This window comes from Oncorhynchus mykiss, chromosome 20 (genome assembly GCF_057628025.1).
Source record: "Oncorhynchus mykiss isolate SJ-2025 chromosome 20, ASM5762802v1, whole genome shotgun sequence".
NCBI classification, from domain to species: Eukaryota; Metazoa; Chordata; class Actinopteri; order Salmoniformes; family Salmonidae; genus Oncorhynchus; species Oncorhynchus mykiss.
In genome coordinates this window covers 28,324,455-28,352,361 of record NC_143041.1, presented here as the reverse complement: position 1 = coordinate 28,352,361, position 27,907 = coordinate 28,324,455, and the positions used below count along the sequence as shown (strand labels likewise).

General features: G+C 44.1%; 2 protein-coding genes across 7 annotated transcripts; one reads left to right on the top strand and one right to left on the bottom strand.

The window, feature by feature from the left end:
- Positions 1-68: 68 nt before the first annotated feature.
- LOC110499226 (COP9 signalosome complex subunit 1) lies at positions 69-8,255 on the bottom strand. 2 transcript variants are annotated; one of them, XM_036956052.2, is made up of 15 exons: positions 7,934-8,255; positions 7,549-7,682; positions 6,171-6,263; positions 5,423-5,604; positions 5,092-5,259; positions 4,645-4,780; positions 4,324-4,401; positions 4,156-4,216; positions 3,792-3,877; positions 3,470-3,564; positions 3,245-3,350; positions 2,932-3,012; positions 1,766-1,903; positions 1,372-1,506; positions 69-738 (listed from the first exon to the last, which is right to left on the bottom strand). In XM_036956052.2, the coding sequence occupies exons 2-15, from the start codon at positions 7,579-7,581 to the stop codon at positions 664-666; spliced, it is 1,467 nt and encodes a 488-aa protein (XP_036811947.1). In that variant the 5' UTR covers positions 7,582-7,682; positions 7,934-8,255; the 3' UTR covers positions 69-663. The 2 variants fall into 2 exon arrangements, with proteins under 2 accessions (XP_036811947.1, XP_036811946.1); XM_036956051.2 differs by having other exon boundaries at positions 7,804-8,238.
- Positions 6,935-22,412, top strand: LOC110499227 (beta-1,3-N-acetylglucosaminyltransferase radical fringe). Of its 5 annotated transcripts, none has more exons than XM_021576223.3 (9): positions 6,935-7,021; positions 10,276-10,916; positions 18,390-18,438; positions 18,654-18,756; positions 19,492-19,645; positions 19,807-19,892; positions 20,055-20,220; positions 20,372-20,457; positions 20,735-22,375. In XM_021576223.3, exons 2-9 carry the CDS (start codon positions 10,368-10,370, stop codon positions 20,799-20,801), a joined length of 1,260 nt encoding a protein of 419 aa, XP_021431898.1. In that variant the 5' UTR covers positions 6,935-7,021; positions 10,276-10,367; the 3' UTR covers positions 20,802-22,375. The 5 variants fall into 5 exon arrangements, with proteins under 5 accessions (XP_021431898.1, XP_021431899.1, XP_021431897.1 ...); XM_021576224.3 differs by having other exon boundaries at positions 7,011-7,167; XM_021576222.3 differs by lacking the exon at positions 6,935-7,021 and adding an exon at positions 8,302-9,248.
- The last annotated feature ends 5,495 nt before the right edge of the window (positions 22,413-27,907 follow it).

The following is a 27,907-nucleotide window of genomic DNA, read 5'->3' as shown; positions in this document are numbered from 1 at the left end:
GGAAATTGGCTTATTGTGCAACTGGTAAACAAAGGTATATTGTGAGAAGACAAAAGTCCTGACCAAGCTTCCGATTATCATACACATTTATTTTAAAATCAGATCTTGTGGACATTGGTTCTGAAGTGTGTGTTCTGTTAATTTCTTAATGGATGTATCACATCAATCATGAGAAAGAAAAGAAAGAAAGAGAAAAGTGCATCTTAGGAAAAAGAGGACAGTACTGTGACGCGACTGAGCGCCACTCAACTCTAAACACTCACACACACACAGCCTCTCCAATACAACATTAACACACTCAGGTTGCTCATCAAGTATCTCCACAGACTACCACTGTTCACTTCCCACATGACCAGAGTCCTTTGTGCATCCAAAATGGCTCCCTTATTCCCTATATCGTGCACTAGTTGACCAGAGCTCTATAGGCCCTGGTCAAAAGTGGTGCACTATATAGTGAATAGGGGCACCATTTAAGACACAGCCTATTGAAGTTGACGTCTCAGTATTTTTCTTTCTGCAGGCAAAAGATGCAGCACTGAGTCAGCAGGAGGAGGGGGATCCTCAGATGGGGGGGGGGGGGGGGGGGGGGGTGCTAGGTCCCCCTGGCAGATCCCCCCCCCTGACATGGTAACTTCCTGTAAGACAGAGGTCTCATGGGAATGTTCACATGTTGGTGCTCATTCGTGATTGGCTGTTGGCAGAGTTGAGTTCGCCTTGGCTGCCCTCCCTGGGAGGAGACTGGAGAGAGGGAGGGAAAAGGGAGGAGAGAAAAATAAGGTTGAGTGGTTGACATCCTCTATAAGCAAAGACAAGGGGGAAAACCTCCTTCTCATCCTGCATTCTGATGCCTTTACCAGTCTTCAGACATTAGAACATACAGTATATGTATCAAAAGGAAAATGTACCAAGCATACAATATAAAAAGTGTTGCAACTATTCTCTGGTACTGTAAGATCATGACAAACTGGGGAGAGAGGGACAGACGACAGAGATTCCTCCTCTGAATCAAAGGCATTTTATTTCAGAGCCAATGATGTGTGGAAATGAGCAGTAGTGGATGGCTGAGAGGAACAGAGATGAGGAGGAGAGGGGGAGGACGGCCTGTAGAAAATACAGGTGGACCAGAGGTCAACGAGATAGAATGAAAGGAAGACAAAGCGGATATGGGAAAAGGGAAAGAGAGAAAGGAGATAATTAGATGGCGGCACTGATAGGGAGGCTGAGTGAGGCACGGATGTCAAAATAAAGAAAGAAATATCAGTTCTGAGAGATATCCATATCCTAAAGGTAAAAGGCAGGGGGGGGGGGGCAAGATAGATGAGTAGAGAGAGCAGCCTGAAAACCCCAGGGAGACCCTGTGTGCAGAGGTACCTTGACGTGTATCTGGTTGCGCAGCACAGCAGCTCGCAAGATCATGGCTTTGGCTCGCCTCTGGAACTCCTTGCCCATGTGGATAGACTTCTCAAATGTGTGGCTCCGCTGGTCCACGTCACGCGCATACAGGATCTGGGATGAGGAGGGAGAGTATTTCATAGTCTCTTTGTACATAAATGTGCTTGGCATCTCAAAGAGAGAAGGGAGGAGAGAGAGGCTGGGGATAAGAGAGCTGTGGCAAACCATTTGGGTCACTGTCAAATCAACATCCCATGCTGTATTATAAGATTATAAACTGTTAAACAATGAAAGAGTGATCGGAGCTCATCTAGTGTGAGTGAGAGAGCTAGGGGGTGGGGTGTATATGTGACTTGACTCTTGAGTGTGTTACCTTGCTATGGGAGTCTATGCGTGCATTGATAAGTCCCTCCAGTATGAGCTGGGTGAGTTCGTCTTCCAGAGCTAGCACCGTGGTGTTGAAGGCCTGGGCCATCTTAGTCATGTCTGCAGACACGTACGGGCTGAAGTACTGCAACACACACACACACTTAGTCATACATGCAAATGAAAAGTAGAGACTGAGGTACTGCACACGCATGCATGACCCTCGCCCACGCCACTACACAAAAAAAAAAAAGAAGTGTACATTACAGCAAACACACACATTAATACTGGGGAGAGAGAACCTGCTCTGAATGTTAATGATCCCCAAATCAAACTATTTTGATTACATATTCATTATTTACAATCTAAATAACACCAGTGTAACTCACACCCTCCAACAAGTATCCCAACCATCATTCCACTGCAGTAAAACAGAAAAAGGAGACCAAGAGGTCAAGCAGAAGAACAATGTCTAATTTAGGGCATGATATTAAATAACATTAGCAAAACAACCATTTTAGGTGCCATACTTCACCTGCTAGTCCAGTTAACGGTCAGAAGTAGTGATCTATAGAAGGAATAGGGTGCCATTTGGAATGCAACCCCTGTAGATGTTTGACCTCAGGAGTCAGTGTCATTCAGACACATTTCCTCAGCTAAATGTACTATTGATTGCTGCCTGAGCTAGAAGTGACAGGTTTCCATGAGATTTTCATGTGAATATTCTAGAATCCGCATACGTTGTTGATGATGGTTATTATAACAATATGTGCTCAGAGGCATTTACACCTCCATTTCTCACATAATTAATTTTACAGACACAAAAAGATCCCACCATGTCGAACAAACAAATTGTCTGTCAGCATTTTCAAAAATTGGACCGAAACGGTCACTTTTTTAAATTTACAGTATGACTTTACTCGCATAAAAACTGTGGATGGAAAAGTGGTTAGAGAGAGAAAGGTTTTGTATCCGATTCTTTCCCCCAGACACAACGATTGCCTATTTATTTTTTTACGACTACGGGGGACTGACTAATTGACTATTCAAACCCATCCGTAGTTGTGAGTATATAAGGAAAACAGAATACTCTGAATGTCCATGATGTTCAGTATTATATGGGAGTACTGGAGGAAAAGTGTTCCTGTCCCCAGTCTCACCTGTCCGTCTCACCTGTATAAGGGCTCTGTTCCTGATCAGTGTGTAGAGGGTCAGTACGTGGGGGGCCAGGTACATGTCTAACAGCAGGTTATCCTGAGAAATAAGAAAGGCAGTCTGCATTTAGGACAGATTTCAAATATGTGTTATCAACATAATGAAAATACAGCACTAGGAAAATACATCATAGCTAAGAAATCATGTTACTTGGTTCTTACTTCGTTGAATTCCCGTTTTCAAATGATTTGCTACCCATTTTATGTTTTTCACATCAATGTAATCATTGGATCGATTGATAATCATAGATCATTAATTAGATCAATCTCACCTTGATCTCATCCAGCATTTTGAGACAGGAAGCGTACTTTGACTCATAGAACTTAAAGATGATGTCACGGACCTGAGGCTCCAACTCTAAGAACAATTTAAAGGAGCTGGGAGGACATAAAATACATGAATAGAGTATTGTGGATGGTAACACAGCTCGGTCAGTTACATGAAAAACATACACCATTTATACAAAAGATACACAGGCGTTTGCGCGCTCACACACCTGCTTGAGATTACGTTCTTCTGTAGCTCCTGCCTGTCGAAGGTGGCGAGGGCACACATCCCTCCGTACACAGCTACATTGCTGGGGGACAGGAGCTGGACACACAATACAGGAGGTTGGTACAACGCCAACAGAAAAAAATACAAATATTAGAATTTGTCAAGCAGCAATCGTCTTTACAATTGTCCAAGTACCCTTGTCCTAGCTGTTGTTGCCTTCCCAATTGTTGATAAACAATACACAAATTATCACAGAACAACACAGGGAAGTCACAGACATCACCTTTAAAGTACTACACAGATAGGCAGGCAGACTGACTAACCTCAGCGAAGTCACAGTGGTCGAAAGAGGCCAGCAGGAAGCACTTGGCTGCTTGTTTGTACTTTCTGGAGGCCAGCTCAGCTAGGCCTGGGGGACAGTGACAGATATACAGACGTGGAGGAGGAACAAGGAGAAAGAACAAGAGGTCAAATGAACCGGAGTGTGGGAAGAGAACTTTGTAATCTAATCAAAGCAGAACGGGGTTTAAAACAAATGCATTTTCATTGAAACAAAACATTAGCATGAGTGTCTGCACCTGTTGAAGATTGGCATCTGTTAGTGAGTTGTATACCCTCTAGAGAACAGGTGAAAACACTTACAGTATGTACATCTCTTTTTAGAACAACAAAGAGTGAGTGAATTACCTGCAGCACATTTTAATTTGGTGAGGACTGACTGACTCTGGCAATCTCTCTCCCCTCTTTGCTGAAACAAAAATAAATATATTCCCTCAATAAAGATGGACACGTCTGTGTTTTTTTTAAGACAGTAGAGGACTTATGCTCTCTGGCTCAGAGGAACCTACGACTTACCTCTGCTATCTCCGGAGTGGATTCAGCTTTGCTCACATAGCTAAGGACGTGGGACCAGTTCTGGAGGTAGACGCTAACCTGATAGATGAAAACAGTAAACTCAGTAAGAAAGCCTGTAGGACACATATCAATATCGCCCTCTAGTGCTAGTCATTGAAGTTAATCACATCACAGAGAAAGGAAGAGGCTGAGAACAAGTGAGGCTGAGAGAGAACGAAAGAGGAATATAGCCCTTCTGCCCTCCAGACTTGACATCAGGATTAAGAGCATTGACCAAAAAACTAGGACCACTAACTGTCATTATGATAAACGATGACATACCTTGATGACATTAAGACACATGTTTATGACATGCTTGGCGCTAGTGCAGTAGTCTCGGGCTCGGGAGTAGCACTTAAGGGCGTTGCTGAGATCACCGCAGTCCAAGTAGTGGTCCCCAAGGTCATCATGACCCCTCCTGAGGTGAAAGAAATTATTATAGAGAGCGTTTGGGCCAGTACCAGAGAGGAAGAAAGGTCAAGAAAGAAAAATTCAGATCCTCCCCTTAAGCCTGAGCAAAGCACTATGCAGAATCACTGATCCACAAATAAATATTCCATTCCAAATGACCTTACATTAAAAAACTACTACTACTAGTCAACTACTCAGTGATTACTTCAAGCTCTGCAAACAGACGCACATTGCTCAGGGCGATCCTCTTGGAGGTGAGGATTACCCAATCGGTTTATTATCTACTTGATGCTAACAACCGTAGCGTCTCCCACCCACCTGATGCTCTCTTTGATGGAGTTGCCTTTGTAGTTCTTCAGGTCAGTGTCCAATTTCTCCAGTTTGAGCAGGGCCTTTTTCCTGGTCGACTCGGCCCACGCTGTGTCCAGAGGAGGGGGTTCAACTGCCCCGCCCTCCACCGCAGCATCTGGAGCCCCCTGGACCTCTCTGAACACACACACACACACACTCGAATCAATCAAACACTTAACAAAAACAAAAAGCACTTTCCAAACCAACAATGAAAAATAACATACTATGTACTAGTAGTATTGTTGTACCTTCTCTGTGCTATGCTGGAGGGTACTAGGCTATGCTGTGATACACCTACCTGGTGGCCTCTGTGAGCTTGCGGTGGATCTCCTCATACACGTCTACGTTGAAGGTCCTGTGGACAAAAGACAGGGCCATCTTCAGGGCCTCGGCGCGGAGCTGGGGACAGTGCTCTGCAATGAACTGCAGCCTCTCAATACGCATCAGACCACAGTAGCTGGATGCATATTGCTCCAGGTCCTAGAGAGAGGGAGACAAAGACACACAAACTTCAGTGGGACAAAAGCCTAAACATGTTGATTTTTCACTCAATAGTCTGCATTTCTATTTATTAAGGATCCAAACATTAACGCACTTACATTACACATAAAACAGTACATCATATAACATTACTACACCACTACATATCTACAATACAACATGTATAATACCACCACACAACATTATTTGTATGCTCGTGTTTGTGTGTGTCTCATCACAGTCCATTCTGTACCATAAGGTGTACTTTTATCTGTTTTAAAATATGATTATACTGCTTGCATCAGTTACCTGATGTGGAATAGAGTTCCATGTAGTCATGGCTCTATGTAGCGCCTACCATATTCTGTTCTGGACTTGGGTATTGTGAAGAGACCTCTAGTGGCATGTCTTGTGGGGTATTCCACTTCTACAGATTCCTTTGATTTCAGTTTAACATTTAAATAGCAGTAAAAATGTCATTTGTGTGGTATTTGAGTCCCATCTAGAAGAAACAAGCCCGCCTTTACAATGCCAGTAGGGGGAAATTCTGGATAGATAGACCATACCAGCGTGGGGTTTTCCACCACATAGTTGACATCTGGTGCATTCTGCTGGTCCTCCTGTGGGTCAGCATCTATCTGCATGGGCTCAACAACCCCCTGAAGAAGAGCGAACATACAGGTAACTGCCAAAATAAAAGAAACACCAACATAAAGTGTCTTAACAGGGTGTTGGGCCACCACGAGCTGCCAGAACAGCTTCAATGCTACAAGTGTCTGGAACTCTGTTGGAGGGATGCGACACCATTCTTTCACGAAAATTTCATAATTTGTTGTTTTGTGGATGGTGATGGAAAACTGTCTCAGGTGCCGCTACAGAACCTCCTAAAATTTGGGCGGCAGGTAGACAAGTGGTTAGAGCTTTGTAGTAACCGAGAGGTTGCAAGATTGAATCCCCGAGCTGACATGGTAAAAATCTGTCGTTCTGCCCCTGAACAAGGCAGTTAACCCACTGTTCCTAGGCCGTCATTGAAAATAAGACTTTTCAATGACGGCCTAGTTAAATAAAGGTCAAATAAAAAAAATTGGGTTGAGATCAGGTGATTTACAAACACACTTTAAACCCCCTTTGCTCTTTTGAGACCCCCTCTTTCAAAGTCACAGATATCTTCTTCTAGCAATGATAGCCAAAATAACCGGCAATTTTTATACATGACCCTAAACATGATGGGATGTTAATTGACTAATTAACTCAGGAACCACACCTGTGGATGCACCTGCTTTCAATATAATTTGTATCCCTGATTTTATCAAGTGTTAACTGCCAAAATAAAGATATCTGTACATACTGTTGACAAGTGTCATAGCAGCGTGCCACAATGAGGGGAATACTGACAGTCTGCAACCAGGTTACCAAGGTAATAAATAGCCATACATACACGACACTCCCACAATAGACAGATCGCTCATGTCCCACTGGATACTTACATTGGAGACACAATGTACATGTGTTGCTGAACAAAATTAAAAAGGGATGGCTAAACTACTACTAGCTGGATAACAGGTCAGTCAACTAACTACAATAACAGAACTAGCTAGTTAGCATGACTGTCAAAGTGCCTGAAGAAACCATAAATGACCAGCGAACAGTTTCCTGGGGTGCACCTTTCAATTTTTTTTGTCATTCTAACATTAGTCAGTTGGTATAGAATAACAGTGAATGGAAATATAACGCTGTAGAGTTAGCTATATGAACTTACTAAAGTTAGCCTAGCTAGTTAGCTTGCCAGTACTGCTAGCGGCCCAAGCTACTCCCGATGTATGCAAGGCTTGCGTGTTTATCGGAGTACCCACCGTCCCAGTTAAGCGCGAGGAAAGCCTTCTCCACGTGCATACCCGCAAACCGTTTTTGTGTAAACATGCATCAAAATAGATTCATTATTACCTGAAAGTTGAATACTTGCACGGGCAAAGGCATCTTTCACGGTCTGTGACGTTCAGCGGCAGAGAGGAAGAAGCGAAGCGAGACGGATAACTGGGACCTAAATCTGTCTTCTCCAGCAGGTGGCGTTTTTCCCGCTGATCAAGGGAGGAGTTGTTGTATGGAGATCAATGAGTGTCGAATTTAGTTAACAAAAAAGTAATGTCTTGTTTTCTACTTGAGGCTTATTTGATCGAATATACGTTTGGTAATGCTTACGTTGTTACGAGTGTACTGATATGTAGGATACATGATATCCTGCCAAGTTTGAGAAAAAAAACACTTTATATCGGATTTGTGCCTGTTATCACACTCGTATCTGTCCTCTCATTGGCTAGAATTGTCCCACCTGATCTTGCCTTCTCCAGACTGCCTTCCATTTCTGAAGACATTTATTGTCATTGTTGGAGCAGCCAGTCGATTAACTGGTCGATATGGTCCCGTGTTTCAGTTGGAAGAGCATGGCGCTTGCAACGCCAGGGTTGTGGGTTTTATTCCCATGTGGGACCAGAAAAATGTACAATGTATCCACTCGCTACTGTAAATAGCTCTAGATAAGAGTGTATTTTAAATGACTAAAATGTAATATGATGGATAATCTGAGTCTACAGCAACAAACAACGGTTCGCTATCACATCCGGGGCATGGGTTCACAGGGCTCTTTACGTAATGACGTCAGCGCTGCTCCAGATGTGTCGGAGGCAGTGTTGTTGCAGCGTTCAAATCAACGCCGAACTCGGAAAAATACGAGGTCAAACATTGACGTCAGTGATATTCAGGTTGAAAATTCGGAATTATAGAAAGAGGCCCGATATTCCCAGATCGATTTTTACCAATGGGAGATCGTTTGTTTCCGAGTTCTCAGTTGTTTTGAACGTGGAATATTTATATCAACAACAACAAAAAACAGTTGCAAACTGATGGTAATTTGTATTAAGATACAACTAGTTCAGATATTAAAAATGAATTACTGAAATTATAAATTCTAACAATTTATTTGAGGTCACCCTTGGGATGAATACGTCTTTAAAAAAAACTTTGTCACACTAGTTGGCTAAGCCTACAGGAGGGATTTTGCCGCGAGTTGTTTTGTCTGACAACTTTTTCCATTGTCAGCACAAAATAGGCTACAAGAGCCTACGACATCCAGAGCGAAAATAGCAACACAGTGGCGACCCCAACAGCTGTAGCCTACTACACCACAGGGACATTTAATTTGCAAGGCCAGGTCAGCATCAACCAGAGGGCGCTCAGTTTCAGAGGATTTGCGTTTGGAGCGAGAATCACACAGTAGGTGATTTGAGAAGAATCCGAGAAACAGAGGTCGTTTATAATCGCAATAGAAACAAATGACGTTGTTTGACTCGCTTGCACTTGACTGGATGAGTGCACAGCTAGGCTTCTTAATCGCGGTCGAATAGAGAAAGCGGGCTGCTGATGGTTAAAATCTGAGCCCAATCAAATCATAGTCAAGACGAGGAGACAAAAAAAAAGAGAAGATCGTTGAGTATAAAAGCGTCTGGAAACCCTGTATTGTATTTTCATTTTCTTTGATCAGATTCTGTTCACTTAATTCATTTTTGGTGACCAGTTCCCCTGGTGTTTTGTTGCTGCATTTGGGAGGAGGCACATCGGATTAAAAACGTGATTTATTTTGTTTCCATGTAAGTATAAGGCATTTTCGTGATCACAGAATAAGTGTTTTAAGTAATTCGTCATATACAGGGTTTTTCATAGATTTTTTTTTTTTTTGACTGAACACTCTTGTCTTTCTTTTGTTTACCGTAGGACAGCCTATAGACCCGTATGTGCACGACATGCACACGGAACAACTCCTAAACATCCCCGTAAACTTTAAAGTTACCTTTATAAGACCCAATAATGTTGGTTAATCGCGTTGTTGTTTTCATACATTTGTTGTGGACTCTACAGTTAAATGACCGAGCCCACAGCAGTCAGACCTGTTTCTATTGGCAGTGACCCAATCTGGCAGATTTGCATCTACCAGATTTGCAGATTTGCATAATCCCAAACCAGGCACCAAAATATGAAATGTTATGCATTATGTTTATTTATTTATTTCCCCCTGTAAATTATGTATAACTCTCATAAACCATACCATCCTTCATGCTATATCCACATATCTGTGCTGAGAGCTCATATTTTACTAAGGGGGCTAATTTTAGTAAAGAAAAAAGGGTTTGATTACATCCCTCTGCTTCCTACAACTGACATCTGCTACTGGTTGAGGTATCATTGCCTCTGAAAATAGCAGCAAACAGGAAATTGCTCACACACTGAAGGTAAGTCTGTCAATGAAATGTGACCTGTATAAACTGACTGGCAAATGGAAGGGCATGAGTGACAATGTGCCAAGAGGAGAACTTCCAGACTTTACAGGTCTGCCATTTAAGAGGGACTCAATCAGAATGTATATAGAGTTGTACAGTGAAATCTTGGCCCTTTTATTGATTTTTATTTTTTATTTCACCTTTATTTAACCAGGTAAGCAAGTTGAGAACAAGTTCTCATTTACAATTGCGACCTGGCCAAGATGCAGAAACGGACTAGTCTGTCTGGCACCCAGGGTAGAGTAAACCCATGCAGGAGCCAGTATCCATACACTCAGATTAGGTTTTCAAGTGTGTCACTGTCATCTTATTATGCGGGGGGGGGGTGATGTCTCTTCAGGTTCCTGTGTGATGTCATAAAGATGGGACGCGGTGGAGTGGGAAGCAAAGCTGGCGCCGGGGGCTGAAAGGCCCCTCCAGCGGCCAATCAGGATGCATGTCTCCTCGATGGGTGTCAGCAAGTTCTGCTTTCTGTTCTCCCTGGCCCTCTGTGCCCTCCTGCTGCTCCTCATCCCTGCCCTCCAGCCCTCACAGCATCAGGGGGACCTGCCTCAGCCCCGGGCCCACACCAAGCCTGCCCGGGCGGGCACAGGTGCCAGCAAAAAACCCCAGCACCCTGGAGGTCTGGTGGTCCCTCTCCAGGCAGATGTGGGGAAAGTGACAGTGGGAAATTATGGGATTGATGGTGGATCTATAGGGCAGGGCACACCCAGAGAGACCAAGAGGACTGGGGATGGGGACTGGGTGTATACAGATGGTCGAGGTGACACCCAGGGCAATGGGAAGCATACAGACTCTCAGACAGGGCCGAAGGAGGACTTCCTCCACAGAGCTGGAGTTGTGGTGGGGGCTGGAGGGTCTCGGTCCAGGACCCCTCTAGAGCTGAAAGACATTTTCATAGCGGTGAAGACCACCAGGAAGTACCACAAGTCCAGACTGGATTTGCTGTTCCAGACCTGGGTGTCCAAAGCCAAAGAACAGGTAGGGAGGAACGCATACAGACACACACACACACACACACTCAAGTCTGAACTTGGCAGTGGTTCAGATGCAGCCTATGGCCCTGGATAAGGGTATTTGTTATGTCATAACCCCCCCAGGTTATGTTTTGTCGACATGGTAGATCATCTCATTTGTCTTGTACTGTTAGCAAGACCTCCAGACAGGGCATGTTTCTAGAGTACACAAGGACTCCTTCCCCTCTCTCTGTTCTCCAAGCAGCTGTAGTAACAGTAAAGAGTGAACATAATTTCTAGCACCATGGGCTGCATGTCACTGCAACTACACTGCAGGTCCATTTCTCTTAATAGTTGACTCTACTCCTTCAACAAGGGTTTGATTATCATATAGAACATGGAAGTGGAGGAAATGTGCTGTTATGGCAAATTCTGGTTTAAGATTCTATCCCAGTGAACACAAGATTTTGAAAATATTTATTTTCAACATCTTTCCAATGTCTTCATGTGCTCATAGGGATGGTTTTAGCCATAGGGCAGCAGGTAGCTTAACAGTTAGAGCGTTGGGCCAGCAACCAAGAGGTCGCTGGTTTGATTACCCCAGCCGACAAGGTAAAAAAATCTGTCGACATGCCCTTGAGCAAGGCATTTAAACCTCATTTGCTCAAGGGATGTCATGAAACTATGGCTGACACTTTAAAACAACACATTTCACTGCACCTATCCAATACAAAACTTTTTTGTTGTTGTAGCCAACACTGCAGATCCATGCCCCCATGCTGGCCCACATCTGGGTTTCCTATTGCTATTACAAAAGTAGAGACATCTGGGACATTGCAGATACCCAGTTCACTCCCTGTCAGCACAGAGCTCAAGCACTTGGAACTCATCTCAGAAAAACATCTCAACCATTAAATAAACAACTTCTCCCCCCTTGGCAAGAGTATCAGCTCCTGTGGTTCAGAATGACGAGATGTGCGTCGAGCATAAAGGCCAGTTGGAATCAATTGACTGCTTGGATCGGGTTCTATAAGGATTCTAACAAACCACATGCGTAACTCATCTTGATGAATTGATGCCAAGCCATCTTATTGGCTCTTCTGACAATCTCTGTTGGTCTTGTGGTTGTTTGGTGTGATATTGGGTGTTTCCTCATCTGCACGGTTAGAATCCTCCACTAAAGCAATGGTTGATGTTCAGTGGAGCCATAAAGTAAAACTGAAGCAGATTCTCTGAGATGAGAAGTCCATGTGTTCTCCACCCCTCATAACCTCAGCTACTATGGCCCAATCCTAACGTATTGTCCCATCAGTGCATGATGTATGCTTAAGTTTGAGTTACCTGTATCTCTGGCTGGGATTCAGTGATCTGTATATACAAGACCATAATGAGACAGATGCTGGGGTAGAGAGTCAAATCAAATTTGATTTGTCACATACATATGGTTAGCAGATGTTAATGCGAGTGTAGCGAAATGCTTGTGCTTCTAGTTCCGACAATGCAGTAATAACCAACGAGTAATCTAACCTAACAATTTCACAACAGCTACCTTATACACACAAGTGTAAAAGGATGAAGAATATATACATAAAGCTATAGGAATGAGTGATGGTACAAAACGGCATAAGCAAGATGCAGTAGATGGTATTGAGTACAGTATATACATATGAGATGTGTAATGTAGGGTATGTAAACATTATATTAAGTGGCATTGTTTAAAGTGGCTAGTGATACATTTTTTACATGTATGGCAGCAGCCACTCAATGTTAGTGGTGGCTGTTTAACAGTCTGATGGCCTTGAGATTGAAGCTGTTTTTCAGTCTCTCGGTCCCTTCTTTGATGCACCTGTACTGACCTCGCCTTCTGGATGATAGCGGGGTGAACAGGCAGTGGCTCGGGTGGTTGTTGTCCTTGATGATCTTTATGGCCTTCCTGTGACATCGGGTGGTGTAGGGGTTCTGGAGGGCAGGTAGTTTGCCCCCGGTGATGCGTTGTGCAGACTTCACTACCCTCTGGAGAGCCTTACGGTTGTGGGCGGAGCAGTTGCCGTACCAGGCGATGATACAGCCCGACAGGATGCTCTCGATTGTGCATCTGTAAAAGTTTGTGAGTGCTTTTGGTGACAAGCCGAATTTCTTCAGTCTCCTGAGGTTGAAGAGGCGCTGTTGTGCCTTCATCACCACACTGTCTGTGTGGGTGGACCATTTCAGTTTGTCCGTGATGTGTACGCCGAGGAACTTAACTTTCTACCCTCTCCACTACTGTCCCGTCGATGTGGATAGAGGGGTGCTCTCTCTGCTGTTTCCTGAAGTCCACGATCATCTCCTTTGTTTTGTTGAGTGTGAGGTTATTTTCCTGACACCACACTCCGAGGGCCCTCCCCTCCTCCCTGTAGGCCGTCTCGTCGTTGTTGGTAATCAAGCCTACCACTGTAGTGTCGTCTGCAAACTTGATGATTGAGTTGGAAGCATGCATGGCCACGCAGTCGTGAGTGAACAGGGAGTACAGGAGAGGGCTCAGAACACACCCTTGTGGGGTCCCAGTGTTGAGCATCAGCGGGGTGGAGATGTTACCTACCCTCACCACCTGGGGTCGGCCCATCAGGAAGACCAGTACCCAGTTGCGCAGGGCGGGGTTGAGACCCAGGGTCTATGGTACTATGGTGTTAAATGCTGAGCTGTAGTCGATGAACAGCATTCTCACATAGGTATTCCTCTTGTCAAGATGGGTTAGGGCAGTGTGCAGTGTGGTTGCGATTGCGACGGGACTGATTTTCTTTTTGTTATCCGTGATTGACTGTAGACCCTGCCACATACCTCTTGTGTCTGAATTGTGACTCTACTTTGTCTCTATACTGACGCTTAGCTTGTTTGATTGCCTTGCGGTGGGAATAGCTACACTGTTTGTATTTGGTCATGTTTCCGGTCACCTTGCCCTGGTTAAAAGCAGTGGTTCGCGCTTTCAGTTTCACGCAAATGCTGCCATCAATCCACAGTTTCTGGTTTGGGAATGTTTTAATAGTTGCTGTGGGTACGACATCGCCAATGCACTTGCTAATGAACTCGCTCACCGAATCAGCATATTCGTCAATGTTGTTGTTTAATGCAACGCGGAACATTTCCCAATCCACGTGATCGAAGCAATCTTGAAGCGTGGAATCAGATTGGTCGGACCAGCGTTGAACAGACCTGAGAGCGGGAGCTTCCTATTTTAGTTTCTGTCTATAGGCTGGAAGCAACAAAATGGAGTCGTGGTCAGCTTTTCCGAAAGGAGGGCGGGGGAGGGCCTTATATGCGTCGCGGAAGTTAGAATAACAATAATCCAGGGTTTTACCAGCCCTGGTAGCACAATCGATATGCTGATAGAATTTAAGGAGTTGTAGTGATGGTACAGAAGGAGAGAACCGATGCTCTACAGAACAGTGTCTTGCTGGCCGTAGTGTGTGTGGGTGGGTATGTACCCATGGTGGCCAGGGGACATGGAATGGTTAAGCACATGACAGCGTGTGTGTGCAGGAAGGGTGGAAAGGCATGCCCTGTGTGTGTCAGTATGTGCAGCGTGGGGAAGTGTTCTCGCGCGGGCCTGTATGTGGTTGTAGACCCTGGGCCACCAGAGGGAAGAAGTTCCTGGGCAACCAGAGACTAGAGGAGAGCAGGAGACGTGTGCAGGAGGAACACACTGCTGTGTTTGCTCTCTCTCTCTGTGCAGGATTTTCTGCCCACCCCCACCACCCACCATTTAGAAGGCTGGAGGGCAGGAGGAATCTGTGGGAGCAAGGCTGGTTGAACTGGGAAGAAAGGGGGTGGGGGACAGCGATTCCAGAGAGAAAGAGCAAACACAGCAGTGTGTTCCTCCTGCACACGTCTCCTGCTCTCCTGTAGTCTCTGGTTGCCCAGGAACTTCCTCCCTCTGGGGGCCCAGGGTCTACCACCACAGGAGGAATGAGAGATGTGTTTAGGGGATAAGTCAGAGGGAGGGGGAAGTGGGGAGAATTCTCTGGTGTTATCCTTCTCCAAACACAGAGGCCTGTATGGGAGGCTGTAGAATATAGATCAACATTCCCCATTCAGGGATCTATGGGAGGCTGTAGAATATAGATCAACATTCCCCACGCAGGGATCTATGGGAGGCTGTAGAACAGGGATGGGCGACTCCAGTCCTTGGGGGCCTGATTTTGCCCCAGCCTCAGCTAACACACCTGACTCCAGTAATCAACTGGAGGCTGTAGAATTTATTATAGATCAACAGGCAAAATAGCACAGCTGGTGAGAACTGTGTCATAGGGTAGAACCATAACCTAGTATATTATAGAAAGATACCCATGTGTTAAATGGTGTGTAGCGTTGAATTGTAGGGGTAGGCTGTGTGAGTGAAGGGGTAGGCTGTGTGAGTGAAGGGGTAGGCTACTTCATACTCTTTTTTTTCCATAGCCAACATACATCACGTATTAACATACTTTCACACTTATGCTGATTTCACAAGTACTATTTTAGAATGTCCGGTCACACACATTTCCTAGGTGGCAAAGGTCTGGATGGATATAGTCATTTATCGGTGTAGTAACAAACCCCCACCTCGCAACCCCAAACTGTTCACACAACTCTTGCTGGTGGAGAGAACATGTTTCTTGCAATTCTACACATTTTGCATTGGGCAGAGAATTGTTTTTGCTGTTATAAAGCAAATTTTCTGTAATTCTACACATTTTGCATTGGGCAGAGAATTGTTTTTGCTGTTATAAAGCAAATTTTCTGTAATTCTACACATTTTGCATTGGGCAGAGAATTGTTTTTGCTGTTATAAAGCAAATTTTCTGTAATTCTACACATTTTGCATTGGGCAGAGAATTGTTTTTGCTGTTATAAAGCAAATTTTCTGTAATTCTACACATTTTGCATTGGGCAGAGAATTGTTTTTGCTGTTATAAAGCAAATGTTCTGTAATTCTACACATTTTGCATTGGGCAGAGAATTGTTTTTGCTGTTATAAAGCAAATTTTCTGTAATTCTACACATTTTGCATTGGGCAGAGAATTGTTTTTGCTGTTTTAAAGCTATTTTTCTGCAATTCTACACATTTTCCCATGTCTTACTTGTGTTTAAATGATACCAGGGGTCGAAGCTCGACCCCATTCTGAGTCTGGACTGTTGTTCGCCAGTTGATTATGGGGGATATAGGGAATAGGGTGACTGGTTCATATCCTGGGTCTGTTCTGGGACTATAAAACAGATCAGCAGTGAGGCCCTTCAAGACAAAGAGTTCCAGTGTTCAGCTGCACATTAACAGGACCAAACACACTGGCCCAATTTGCTTAGTAACTAACGTCACAGCTCAATTTGTGTTGACATAAAAATACCCTATCTCCCAGGCAGCTCCAGGGGTGCATCCCAAATGGCACCCTATTCTCTTTGTAATGCACTACAGGCCCTGGTCAAAGTAGTGCACTATATAGGAAATGGGGTGCAATTTGGGACACAGACCAGGAGAGGAGTGTTCAAAGACCGCATTGTGCCACCGTTCCACTGTGTGTCTACTTTTTAATGGCCACCTGCACAACTATTCACTAAAAGAACAAGTGTGACCACTGCTACTGTTCTGACCATTGGCTCAGACAGGTATAGGGCATTGGCCTAGTTCTCAGTCTTTTAGGTCAACAATTTAACAAAACATTTTTTATTTTTTTTAACTAGGCAAGTCAGTTAAGAACAGATTCTTATTTAAAATGATGGCCTAGGTTGAGCCACTCTAAGGAAAATGTTATGAGCCTCAGTTAAGAGCAGCAGCTGGGTAGTTCCACTCATTTATAGATCATATGGATGTGTCAGGCTCATCAGTTGTTTTACTGTTTGGAAATCAAGAGGGTTTAAAGAATAGTGGGATCTACAGACAGACAGGCCTCTGATTGGTGTATGGGGTCAAATAGAATGGGCTTTCAACAGACATTCTGGCTCATGTGAGGTTTATGGAGTAGTATGAAGTTGCTCCTAATTCCAAGACACTGATCTAAGGTCAGTTTTGTGTTTTCCTCACTAGTGGTTAAGGTTCAGAATAATGGTGGGCTGATCCTAGGTCTGTGACTATGGGCAACGTATACCTGGAGTGGAGTTTAAAGGATGCCTGCTGGGTTTATTTGGACCTGTTAAAACCCTATGAGGGGAGTCTGTGAGAACACAAAGCAGCCATTTCTCTTTAGCTCCAGTCTTGCTGAGTGAACACGAGGCTAACCTTCTCTCCATATATGTGGAGAGATTTCTCTGGAAAGAAAAGAAGACATGGAACCACACTGAGTCACAGCTTTAGTCTCTGAGTATTTCAAATGTGGAAACTATTCTAGGAATCCTTCTACAGTGTTCATAATAGAGCTGTTGGAAAATGACTTACGGGAGGGAGGGAAGAAAGGTACTGTAGATTGAAGGGATTGGAGGCTTTCTCCTGCACGGTGTAGCAGCTTTGAATGAACTGGAGTAGAACCAGAGTATCTTGAAGTGTTTTAACAAGATGTTATCACTTTTCTCGTGTGACTTTTTGCGCATTTGTGTTGTTTTAACAGCCTGTCAGAGAATTTATACCATCTACAGTGAGCCAGAATAGCCCCAGGCTTGCAGGTTGACTTAACATGGTAGAAATCTGTTTAAAACTTCAGCCAACGGGCCCCGGCAACCACACTGCCTCCGGGCCCCGGCAACCACACTGCCTCCGGGCCCTGGCAACCACACTGCTCTCCAGGCCATTTATGCCCTGCTGGCTGGCCAGGGATCTGCTGAGTTGCCAGGGTGACTGGATCCTCCCCTCTTTGATCAGGGAAGGTCTTTGTTTGCCTGGCATGGTCTGGCTCGTCCTGGTGGTGGTGGTGTGTGTGTGTGTGTGTGTGTGTGTGTGTCACATGCCTGTGGTGTCCTGTGTAGTTTTCCACCAGTCCTGGCACGGATGCTCAGCATCTCCCAGGGCACACAGGAAAGAGAGGGCATGCCACCGGGCACGAGGCAGGGAGGAGACAACTGGAGGATAAAAGAAGGGGGGGATGAGGGAGGGAGGGAAGAAAGATGAAAAGGGGACAGAGGGATAGAAAGTGAAGGCATGCCACTGGGCACGAGGCAGGCGGGCAGAAGGGAGTGAGGGAAAGAATAAATGACAGGAGGAAGGGAGGGGTAACAGACAATTAGGAGAGAGAGGAGGAAAGGAAAGAGGGAGCATACCATAGTTGAGGCGAGCAGGGTAAAGGGGAGGAGGGGGACTGAGTGCCAGGGAGAATGGGCCCAGTGTTGTTTGAGTTAGCATAGTCTGGTTATTGTTTTACCCAACTGCTTCACTCCATGAATCAGCAGTATAGGTCTAGGACATGGAGGCCTCATTGTGCAAGCCACATGTTTGATCTCTCTTCCCTTTCCTCTCTCTTTTGCTCTCTCTCGTTCTCTCTGTCTTGTGTGTGAGGGGGGTGTATACGTGGAAACAAACTTAGTGTTAACAAATCTCTCTCTCTCTCTCTGTCTCCTCAAGACCTTTATATTCACTGACGGGGAGGATCAGGAGCTGAGGAGGAGAGCAGGTCAGTCTACACTCTAATAGGTGGATACTGGAAGTACAAATAGGAGAGCAATTATTGTGTCACTGTACCTTCTTAAATGTAACTATTTATCAAATGTGATTGGAGTTCTTAGAAAGACTTGTAATATGTTATCAGGCATATGTGTATTTGATACCCTAGCATTACTGTCTCAGTAGTACGATAAGTAGACTCAACATCCTCATCTTTTCTCTCAGGGGCTAATGTCGTCAACACCAACTGTTCAGCAGCACACACGCGGCAGGCCCTGTGCTGTAAGATGTCTGTGGAATATGACAAGTTCATCGAGTCGCAGAGGAAGTGAGTCTTGACATACTTTACCTTACTTCCTGCTATTCACCATCACATTGCATGCTAAGAACATAACTATAGATTAAGTTCTTCATTATTTGGCCAATAAGAAGCCAATTCAGAAGTTAGTTTGTTATCCTACCCTGATCAGGGAGGCCAAGTAGTCCCACTTGCTTGGTGGTTAAGATGCTGCCTTTGTCAAGAGTACTGAGCCGCTCAGTTTCAGAAGACTGCCTGTCTTATGTAAAGAAATATTTATCTTTCTTTACTGGTGAGAAGAGGAAAGGCCTATTTTGAGAATACATCTCATGCATATGTCTTAGATTCTGTGTGTTTAGTTAAGGAGGTCAACAGATGGATAGGACTGTATGTCTCCACGTACAGTAGCTCTGGCAAGCACAGATTGTAGGAACACACTGGCCTATTTGGCTCCCGAGTGGCGCAGCAGTCCGTCTGCACTGCATCTCAGTGCTAGAGGCGTCACTACAGACCCTGTTTCGATCCCGGGCTGTATCACAAGCGGACGTGATCGGGAGTCCCATGGGGTGGTGCACAATTGGCCCAGCATTGTCTGAGTTAGGGGAGGGTTTGGCTGGGGTAGGCCGTCATTGTAAAATTTGAATTTGATCTTAACTGACTTGCCTGGTTAAAGGTTAAATAAAAACAGTGAAAATATGGACACATTTGTTCTCTCTCTGTCCTCCCCCCTCCCTCCCTTTCTATTCTCTCTCCTCCTTCTCCCAGATGGTTCTGCCATATGGATGATGATAACTATGTGATTGTACCCAGTCTGCTAAAGCTGCTGTCCTCCTTCCAACACACCCAGGATGTTTACCTGGGCCGGCCCAGCCTCGACCACCCCATAGAGGCTGCAGAGAGGGTCAAGAGTGATGGATCTGTGAGTACACCCTGTCTGTTTGTCTGTCTCTTTCTCCAGACCATCCTTCTCTCTCGCTCCATCCCTCCCATCTCGGTCGTTCTGTCTATGCCTCCCTTCCTGTCTCTCTCTTTATCTCTCTCCCTTACTCCTGACCTCTGACCCTTGTTTTCTTCTCCCAGGTGTCAGTGAAGTTCTGGTTCGCTACAGGAGGTGCAGGGTTCTGTATCAGTCGTGGTCTGGCCCTCAAGATGAGTCCATGGGCTAGGTGAGTTTGAACAGTTCAACACTCTCAATGTTCTTCAGATGCACATATTATTGTAGCTGTTAAGCTATTAAGCCAAACTGTTTTGAGCAGTTCACTCACAACCTCACATCTTACCCCCCCTTTCTTTTCTTTTTCATCCTTTCCTGTCCTCCTCCTCCCTAGTCTGGGGAACTTCATCAGCACGGCAGAGAAGATCCGTCTCCCTGACGACTGCACTATCGGTTACATCATCGAGGCGCTGCTGGAGGTGACGCTGACACACACCCACCTCTTCCACTCCCACCTGGAGAACCTGCAGAGGCTGCCCACAGACACCGTGCTGGAACAGGTAGGGGTGGGGGCCTGTGTGTGTAGGAGGGGGTCTGTCTGTGAGAGAGAGAGATTGTCTACACACAAGTGTGTGGGTGAAAGAGACACCCTACTTTGTCTTTTGTCTGTGATGTATACAACAGATACCAATTGTTTGTGTGTGTGTCTAGGTCACTCTGAGCTATGGGGGTTTTGAGAACAGGAGGAATGTGGTCAGCATTGGAGGAGCCTTCTCCCTGGTGGAGGACCCCTCACGGTAATCAGACATTAACCCAACATCCACCCAGCATTCAGTAATGCACAAGACAATTACATGACACTTGTTTACTAAACCTCTGCCTCAGTGCAAAGTTTGCTCTAGCTGAATTGTGAATTACATGTAAATGGTTATCCCCTCTCTCTCCACCAACTATTTTTCGTCTTACCATTTCCCTCACCCCCGGCATTGCTCATCTCTCCCTCTCTCTTCATCCATCTGCCCCCTCTCTCTTCCTCCCCTCCCTCTATCTCTCCGTCTCTCTCTCTCTCTCTAGGTTTAAGACTGTCCACTGCCTCCTCTACCCAGAGACTGACTGGTGTCCTAGTAAGGGTCACCATTGACGGCCACTAAAGTATATCTACAATACTACATACCAGCCTGGTTGACTGGTGTCCCTGTGTATGCTAGCTATATCATTGCCATGGCAAAATGACAATTTGGCCAAAGCAAAACCAGACTGGCACCCTGGCTAACCCAACAGAACCACTTCACTCAGATAAAATGGTTAAATGTCTGTGTGTCTTTGAGAGGAGACAAGCGGAGGTAAATGGAGTGAGGATCACTTTTGTCATGGTGGGGTGATGAAGAAATGCCCCACTACTCTTATCAGTACTGTACCCTCCACTCATCGCAGTAAGTTGTCGTCGCTGGCTGTTGCTGTGGCGATGTGTATCACCACTCGTTGCTTTAAATCCCAAACTCTAATCTTTTAGTATTGTGGTCGAGGTTTTTTTGAAGGAGTGTTAAAGTACTTAAATTACTGTTGAAAAGGTACCTTAAGATGCTGAACAGGGTGAAATGTTAAATTATTTGCTTTTAGGTGTAAACATTTACCGGACTGATGTTTTTTATACAAGAGCTCATGACCAGATGTCATCAGAGATGATTATCTGATATCAGTGTTACAGGAAGAGAGAGACCGTTTAAGTAATGAGTGAGAGACGTTTGTGCTAATGTAACGGAGTTAAGAATGTACCGTAAGCTGACTCCAAGGCTGGCTTGAAATGTCGCAGATGGAGCTATCCAATTGGATCTTTTTGTATAGCTCAATCGATTGGTACGTTGTCAAGGAGGTTGGTCACGTGTGTTTGCGAGCAGAGGATCACTAGTTGAAGCCCGGTATGGGGAGAGAGACAGTGGAGGAAGCTATACTGTTAGCTGCACGTCGGATTCACTTCACAGACTACCCTTGTGCCCCTCATGTCCTGAAGTTAATGTCTTACCAGAAGAGGTTTCAAACTGGTGTGTGTACATATGTGCAGGTTTGTGTGAAACCTAATAGTTTAACCACTCAATCCGAATGCTTTTAATATCTTATAGCCAAAGATGATACCAGTGCCTTATGTTTCAATCAACTAGACTTTGGAAATGCTTAAGAGCACATAATGAAAAATGAATTGAAGGCATGAAAGGGATCGTATGTGTGACAGTAGGAATTAAAACAAGTGTGCACCACACATATACACACAGCCCTGCAGTAACCAAAACAGACTCCTCTGAAGGTGAGCACATTATCCTAAAGATCATTCATTAGAACCCTTTGTTGCGATTCCCCCAAAACATGTTATTTCTCTGTCAAAAGGACTACACATTTTGCACTCATCTCAATTCCCGTGTTTAATATCTCTGTGTATTAAAAGTTACATTCGTGTTGTTGACTCGTTGTAATGTGTGAGCTTGAGCTGGAAGTAGGTGTGTTTTACTGATGTCTCACATTCCTTTTTGCACGAAAACACTATAATCCAAATACAGAATCTGTCTTTCCCACTGCAGGTCAGTGGCTGAGAGAGAGGAGTCTGACTCAGATTCGAGTCAGGAGGTGATATTTTTCCTCATCTTCTCCTGTCATCCGTTTCACCATTGATGTATTATTTTGTTTAATAAAGCATAAAGCATGTTTTGCAGCATTACCAAACATTCCTCGCTGCCCTTTGCTTTACAGATTCATTGTTTTTTATCATTATACTTATTAAGACACAATTACCAACACAGTGATGTACAGGAGGACAGTGGAACAATGTTAATGGTGCCGAAATACACTGTCATGCTGTTTCTAGCTTCTAGCCACCTTTGCAGTGTGTTTTTGTGTGTTATTTCTTACAATATTTGCTCACAAAGTTTCTTGCATTATTATCTACAGCCGGAAATAACTTTTGGATTTTAGATCGGCAGTCACTCACCAGCATTTCGACCAGAAATTCAACTTGAATTGGTTCCTTTGTTTGAATTTCCAGAGCGAATTCCATTAATTCCAGGGTCTGCCGCAAGACGACGTCGCCAGAGAAGAGGAATAAGAAGTGGGCTTTTAGTCGGTTTGTGGTGGTAAATAGACTGCTACAAATTATATAGATGAAAGCTCTCTTGGTAAATAGTGTGGTCTACAGCTTATCATTAGATACTCTACCTCAGGTGAGCAAAACCTCGAGACTTCCTTAGATATTGTGCACCAGCTGTTGTTTACAAATATACACAGACCACCACCCCTTGTCTTACCAGAGGCTACTGTTTTATCCTGCAGAATCAGTGTATAACCTGCCAGCTGTTTGTTATTCATGTCGTCGTTTAGCCACGACTCGGTGAAACATAAGATATTATTTTTGAATGTCCCGTTGGTAGGATATACGTGCTTGTAGTTCGTTTATTTTATTATGTAATAATTGTACATTGGCTAATAGGACCGATGGTAAAGACTAATTACCCACTCTCCGCCGGATACTTACAAGGCACACTGACCTTCATCCTCGATATCTCCATCTCTTTCTCCTGCGAATGACGCTTCTTCCCTCCTATTGGCAGAAACTTAAACAGGAAGTAACTGGTAAGGACGGTTCAACGTTGGTCTGACAAATCGGAATCTGAGAATGGTATTGACGTATACACTGACTCGTGACTGTTCATCAGAAGTGCATAGAGGATGTTGTTCCCACTGTGACGAATAGAAAGAACTCATCCAAACCAAATACCAAACCAGCTGCCTCTGACGTGTACAAACAGATTAGCAATGCTCTCCGTAAGGCAATCAAACAGGCAAAACGACAGTACAGGGACAAAGTGGAGTCGCAATTCCAACAGGTCAGATGTATGTGACAGGGACTCCAGACAATCGCAGATTATAAAGGGAAAGCCAGCCACATTGCGGACACCGACACCTTGCTCCTGGACAAGCTAAATACCTTCTTCAGCTTCCTCAGGTTGTCGCTGTCGCGCCTTCTTCGCCACACTGTCTGTGTGGGTGGACAATTTCAGATTTTCAGTGATGTGTATGCCGAGGAACTTGAAGTTTTCCACCTTCTCCACTGCGGTCCCGTATATGTTTCCTGAAGTCCATGATCAGCTCCTTCATTTTGTTGACGTTGAGGGACCATTCCGCCAGGGACCTCACCTCCTCCCTGTAGGCTATCTTGTCATTGTTGCTAATCAGGCCTACAACTGGTGTGTCGTCTGCACACTTGATTGAGTTGGAGGTATGCATTGCCACGCAGCCATGGGTGAACAGAGAGTACAGGAGGGGCCCTTGTGGGGCCTTGATTGCCTTACGGAGGGAATAACTACACTGTTGGTATTCAACCATATCGCGTTTTCAGTTTTGTGAGAATGCTGCCATCTATCCACGGTTTCTGGTTTGAGTAGGTTTTAATAGTCACTGTGGGAACAACATCCCCTATACCCTTCCTGATGAACTCAGTCACCATGTATGTGTAAACGTCAATGTTATTTTCAGAAGCCACCCGGAACATATCCCAATCCGGGTGATCAAAACAATCTTGAAGCATGGATTCCAATTGGTCAGACCAGCATTGAATAGACCTTAGCACAGGTACTTCCTGTTTGAGTTTCTGCCTATAGGAAAGGAGGAGAAAAATGTATTTGTGATCTGGTTTGCAGAAGGGAGGGCCTTGTATGCGTCTCGAAAAGGCGAGTATTGGGGGTCTAGTGTTTTTCCTAAGCGAGAACTACAACCAATGTGTTGATAACTTCACCAAGCATCACGTCTGGAGGAAATAAGGCACCAGAGCGCTCAGGACATCTGACTGGGGGGCGAAGGTTCACCTTCCAACAGAACAACAACCCTAAGCACACAGTCAAGACAACGCAGGAGTGGCTTCAGGACAAGTCTCTGAATGTCCTTGAGAGGCCCAGCCAGAGCTTGGACTTGAATCTGATCAAAAATAGCTGTGCAGCGACGCTCCCCATCCAACCTGACAGAGTTTAAGAGGATCTGCAGAGAAGATCCCCAGAGAAACTCCCCAAATACAGATGTGTCAAGCTTGTAGCATCATATCCAAGAAGACTCAAGGCTGTAATTGCTGCCAAAGGTGCTTCAACAAAGTACTGAGTAAAGAGTCTGAATTCTTACATTAAGTTAATTTTTATAAATTAGCAAAAATGTCTAAACTGTTTTTGCTTTGTCATTATAGGGTATTGTGTTTTGATTGATGAGGATTGTTTTTGTAATCAATTTTAGAATAAGGCTGTAACATAATTATTTTTTAATTCAAGGGGTCTAAATACTTTCCGAATATACACTATATTATACACTGGGTGCCTGTGTGAAAATATCCATAAACACAAGTCCTGAATGCCGATTGCCTGAAAGCCGTGGTATATCAGACCGTATACCACGAGTATGACAAAACATTTATTTGTACTGTTCTAATTATGTTGGTAACCCGTTTATAATATCAATAAGGCACCTCTGGGGTTCGTGGTATATGGCCAATATACCACGGCTAAAGTCTGTATCCAGGCACTCCTCGTTGCGTCGTGCATGAGAACAGCCCTTAGCCGTGGTATATTAGCCATATACCACACCACCTCGAGCCTTATTGCTTAATTGTATTCTAGTCAAGGCTCATCCTATATAACTACTGTTGTACAAACCTTTCTATGCATATACTGTTTACACACACCATCATATACACATACTGTATATTTATATTCCAGACTCTGACAGTGCTTGTTCTGATATTTATTTTTTGGGATTTGTGTTTATTGTTTTGTATTGTTCGGTATTACTGTACTGTTGGAGCTAGGAACATAAGCATTTCCCTGCACCTGCAATAACATCTGCAAAGTATGTGTACTCAACCAATAAAATGGGATTTCATGTTGGCACATTTACTATTCTTATTACAGTAAATAAGGGGCAGATAGGTTTGAAATGTTTGAGTTAACATAATCAGCTTGATTCTCCCACCCTTTGGAACAACGTGCTTGGCCCATGAAGTTTGTCAGTGAGCTAATGCGGTGATTCCCAGCCACAACAGTACACATTAAAATGTTTTTCGAAGGCTACAACAAAAAATGTGTGGTGTTTGAGGTACTCGAGGACTGGAGTTGGGAAACGCTGAGCTAATGCATGGAGGCCTATGAAATGTTTGTTTCATTGGAACATAATAACCCAGCTCGCATTAGATTTATGCCTGATTACCTCACTCTTCCCTTTATCCTATCGTGGGCTGCCATCAATCCAACCCCATTTCCAGCAGAGAGGGAAGATAACTCTGGGATAATTGCTTTATGCACTGGGGTAATTTCTCTCTCTGACTGAAACTCAATTGGAGAATGTGTTAACTCAGTGAGACAAATTCTCATGGCCATATTTAATAAACCGAGTAGGAGTGCTATACAGACTGGTGGGTACCTGATCTTAGATCAGCACTCCTACTCTGAGAGATGGGAGGGGGTACGTCACAGAACCAGAACAACAACAGTCATTGAATTGCTGCTAGTGCATGATTCCACTGCCTGTCTTGAAGAGACTGAAAATTGTAAATGACATAGTGCAGTGACAAAGTATTTGCCTCTGTCTGATTTTCTCTATTTTCGCACATTTTTTATACTGAATGTTATCAGATCTTCAACCAAAAACACATTTTTAGATAAAGGAAACTTGAGTTTACAAATAACAAACCAAATGTATTTATTTTATTTATTTAACTAACAAAGTTATGCAACACCCAATTCCCCTGTGTGAAAAGTAATTGCCCCTTTACGTGCTAACTGTCACCTTTAGCTGCAATGACTGCAACCAAATGCGTCCTGTAGTTGTTGATTAGTTTAGCACATCTCTGTGGAGGAATGTTGGCAGAACTGCTTTAACTCAGCGACATTTGTGGGTTTTCAAGCATGAACTGCTCATTTCAAGTCCTGCCACAACATCGCAATTTGGATTAGGTCTGTACTTTGACTAGGCCCTTCCAAAACATAAAATGTGTTGCTTTTAACGATTTTCATGTAGATTGTGTTTTGGATCATTGTCTTGCTGCATGACCCAGCTGTGAGTCCGCTTCAGCTCACAGGCGAGGTTCTTACTGTGGAATGCAGTGTTTGGTTTTCGCCAGGCATAATAGGGCCCATGTCGTCCAAAAAGTTTTACTTTTGACTCATCTGTCCATGGAACATTCTTCTAATAGTCTTGATGATTATCCAGGTGTTTTTTTGGCAAACACTACATTCCACAGTAAGAACCTCATACCAACGGTGACGCATGGTGGTGGTAGTGTGATGGTTTGGGGATGCTCTGCTGCCTCAGGGGCCTGTACGACTTGCCCTAATAGAAAGAACCATGAATTATGCTCTGTATCAGATAATTCTACAGGAGAATGCCAGGTCATCTGTCTGTGAGCTGAAGCGTAGCTGGGTCATGCAGCAAGACTGTGACCCAAAACCAACAATCAAGTTAAAATGATAATTGTTAAAAAAGCAACACACAAGTTTTGGATTGGCTTAGCCAAAGCCCAGACCTAATCCCAATTGAGATGTTTTGTGGCAGGACATGAAATGAGCAGTTCATGCTTGAAAACCCACACATGTTCCTGAGTTAAAGCAGCTCTGCATGCAAGACTGGACCAAAACTCCTCCACAGCGATGTGAGAGACTGATCAACAACTACAGGAAGCATTTGATTGCAGTCATTGCAGCTAAAGGTGGCACGACCAGTTATTTAGTGTAGGGGGGAATTACTTTTTCACACAGGGGAATTGGGTGTTGCATAAATGTGTTAATTAAATAAATAAACTAAGTATACATTTAGTTTGTTATTTGTAAACCTTTACCTAATATTAGGTTTTGGTTGACAATCTGATAACATTCCTTGTCAAAAATATGCAAAAATAGAGAAAATCAGAAAGGGGGGCACAGACTTTTCACCCACTGTATATGGTGCATGCATCACTATCATGTAGTTTGGCTAACTAGATCATTTGATAGAGTAAAAAGGCTGCCTTTTGACTAAAATCAGAAGTTTTATTGACTTTGGCCTGTACAGTATGGTTTACTGAGATTATATTTTATAAAATGAAAGTATCTCTCTAAATACACATGAAAACACACATATATTGAATTGGATTGTAAATATCAATCTACAGTGAATTTGATGTTGGTTGTTGAATACTCTGTTCTGGTGCAAGACTGAATATTAAGTTGCCTATATACCCGTTGCTTC

Bases quoted from the DNA above. Each gene is read 5' to 3' on its own strand.
- LOC110499227 (XM_090212856.1), top strand. From the start codon at position 10,368: ATGCATGTCTCCTCGATGGGTGTCAGCAAGTTCTGCTTTCTGTTCTCC. The intron at 19,893-20,054 runs GTGAGTTTGAAC...CCTCCTCCCTAG, and splicing joins AAGATGAGTCCATGGGCTAG to TCTGGGGAACTTCATCAGCA. The intron at 20,221-20,371 runs GTAGGGGTGGGG...GTGTGTGTCTAG, and splicing joins CAGACACCGTGCTGGAACAG to GTCACTCTGAGCTATGGGGG.
- LOC110499226 (XM_036956052.2), bottom strand. From the start codon at position 7,581: ATGCCTTTGCCCGTGCAAGTATTCAACTTTCAG. The intron at 4,781-5,091 runs GTGGGTGGGAGA...CTTTCACCTCAG, and splicing joins TCCATCAAAGAGAGCATCAG to GAGGGGTCATGATGACCTTG. The intron at 1,507-1,765 runs GTAACACACTCA...TCCTCATCCCAG, and splicing joins GCATAGACTCCCATAGCAAG to ATCCTGTATGCGCGTGACGT.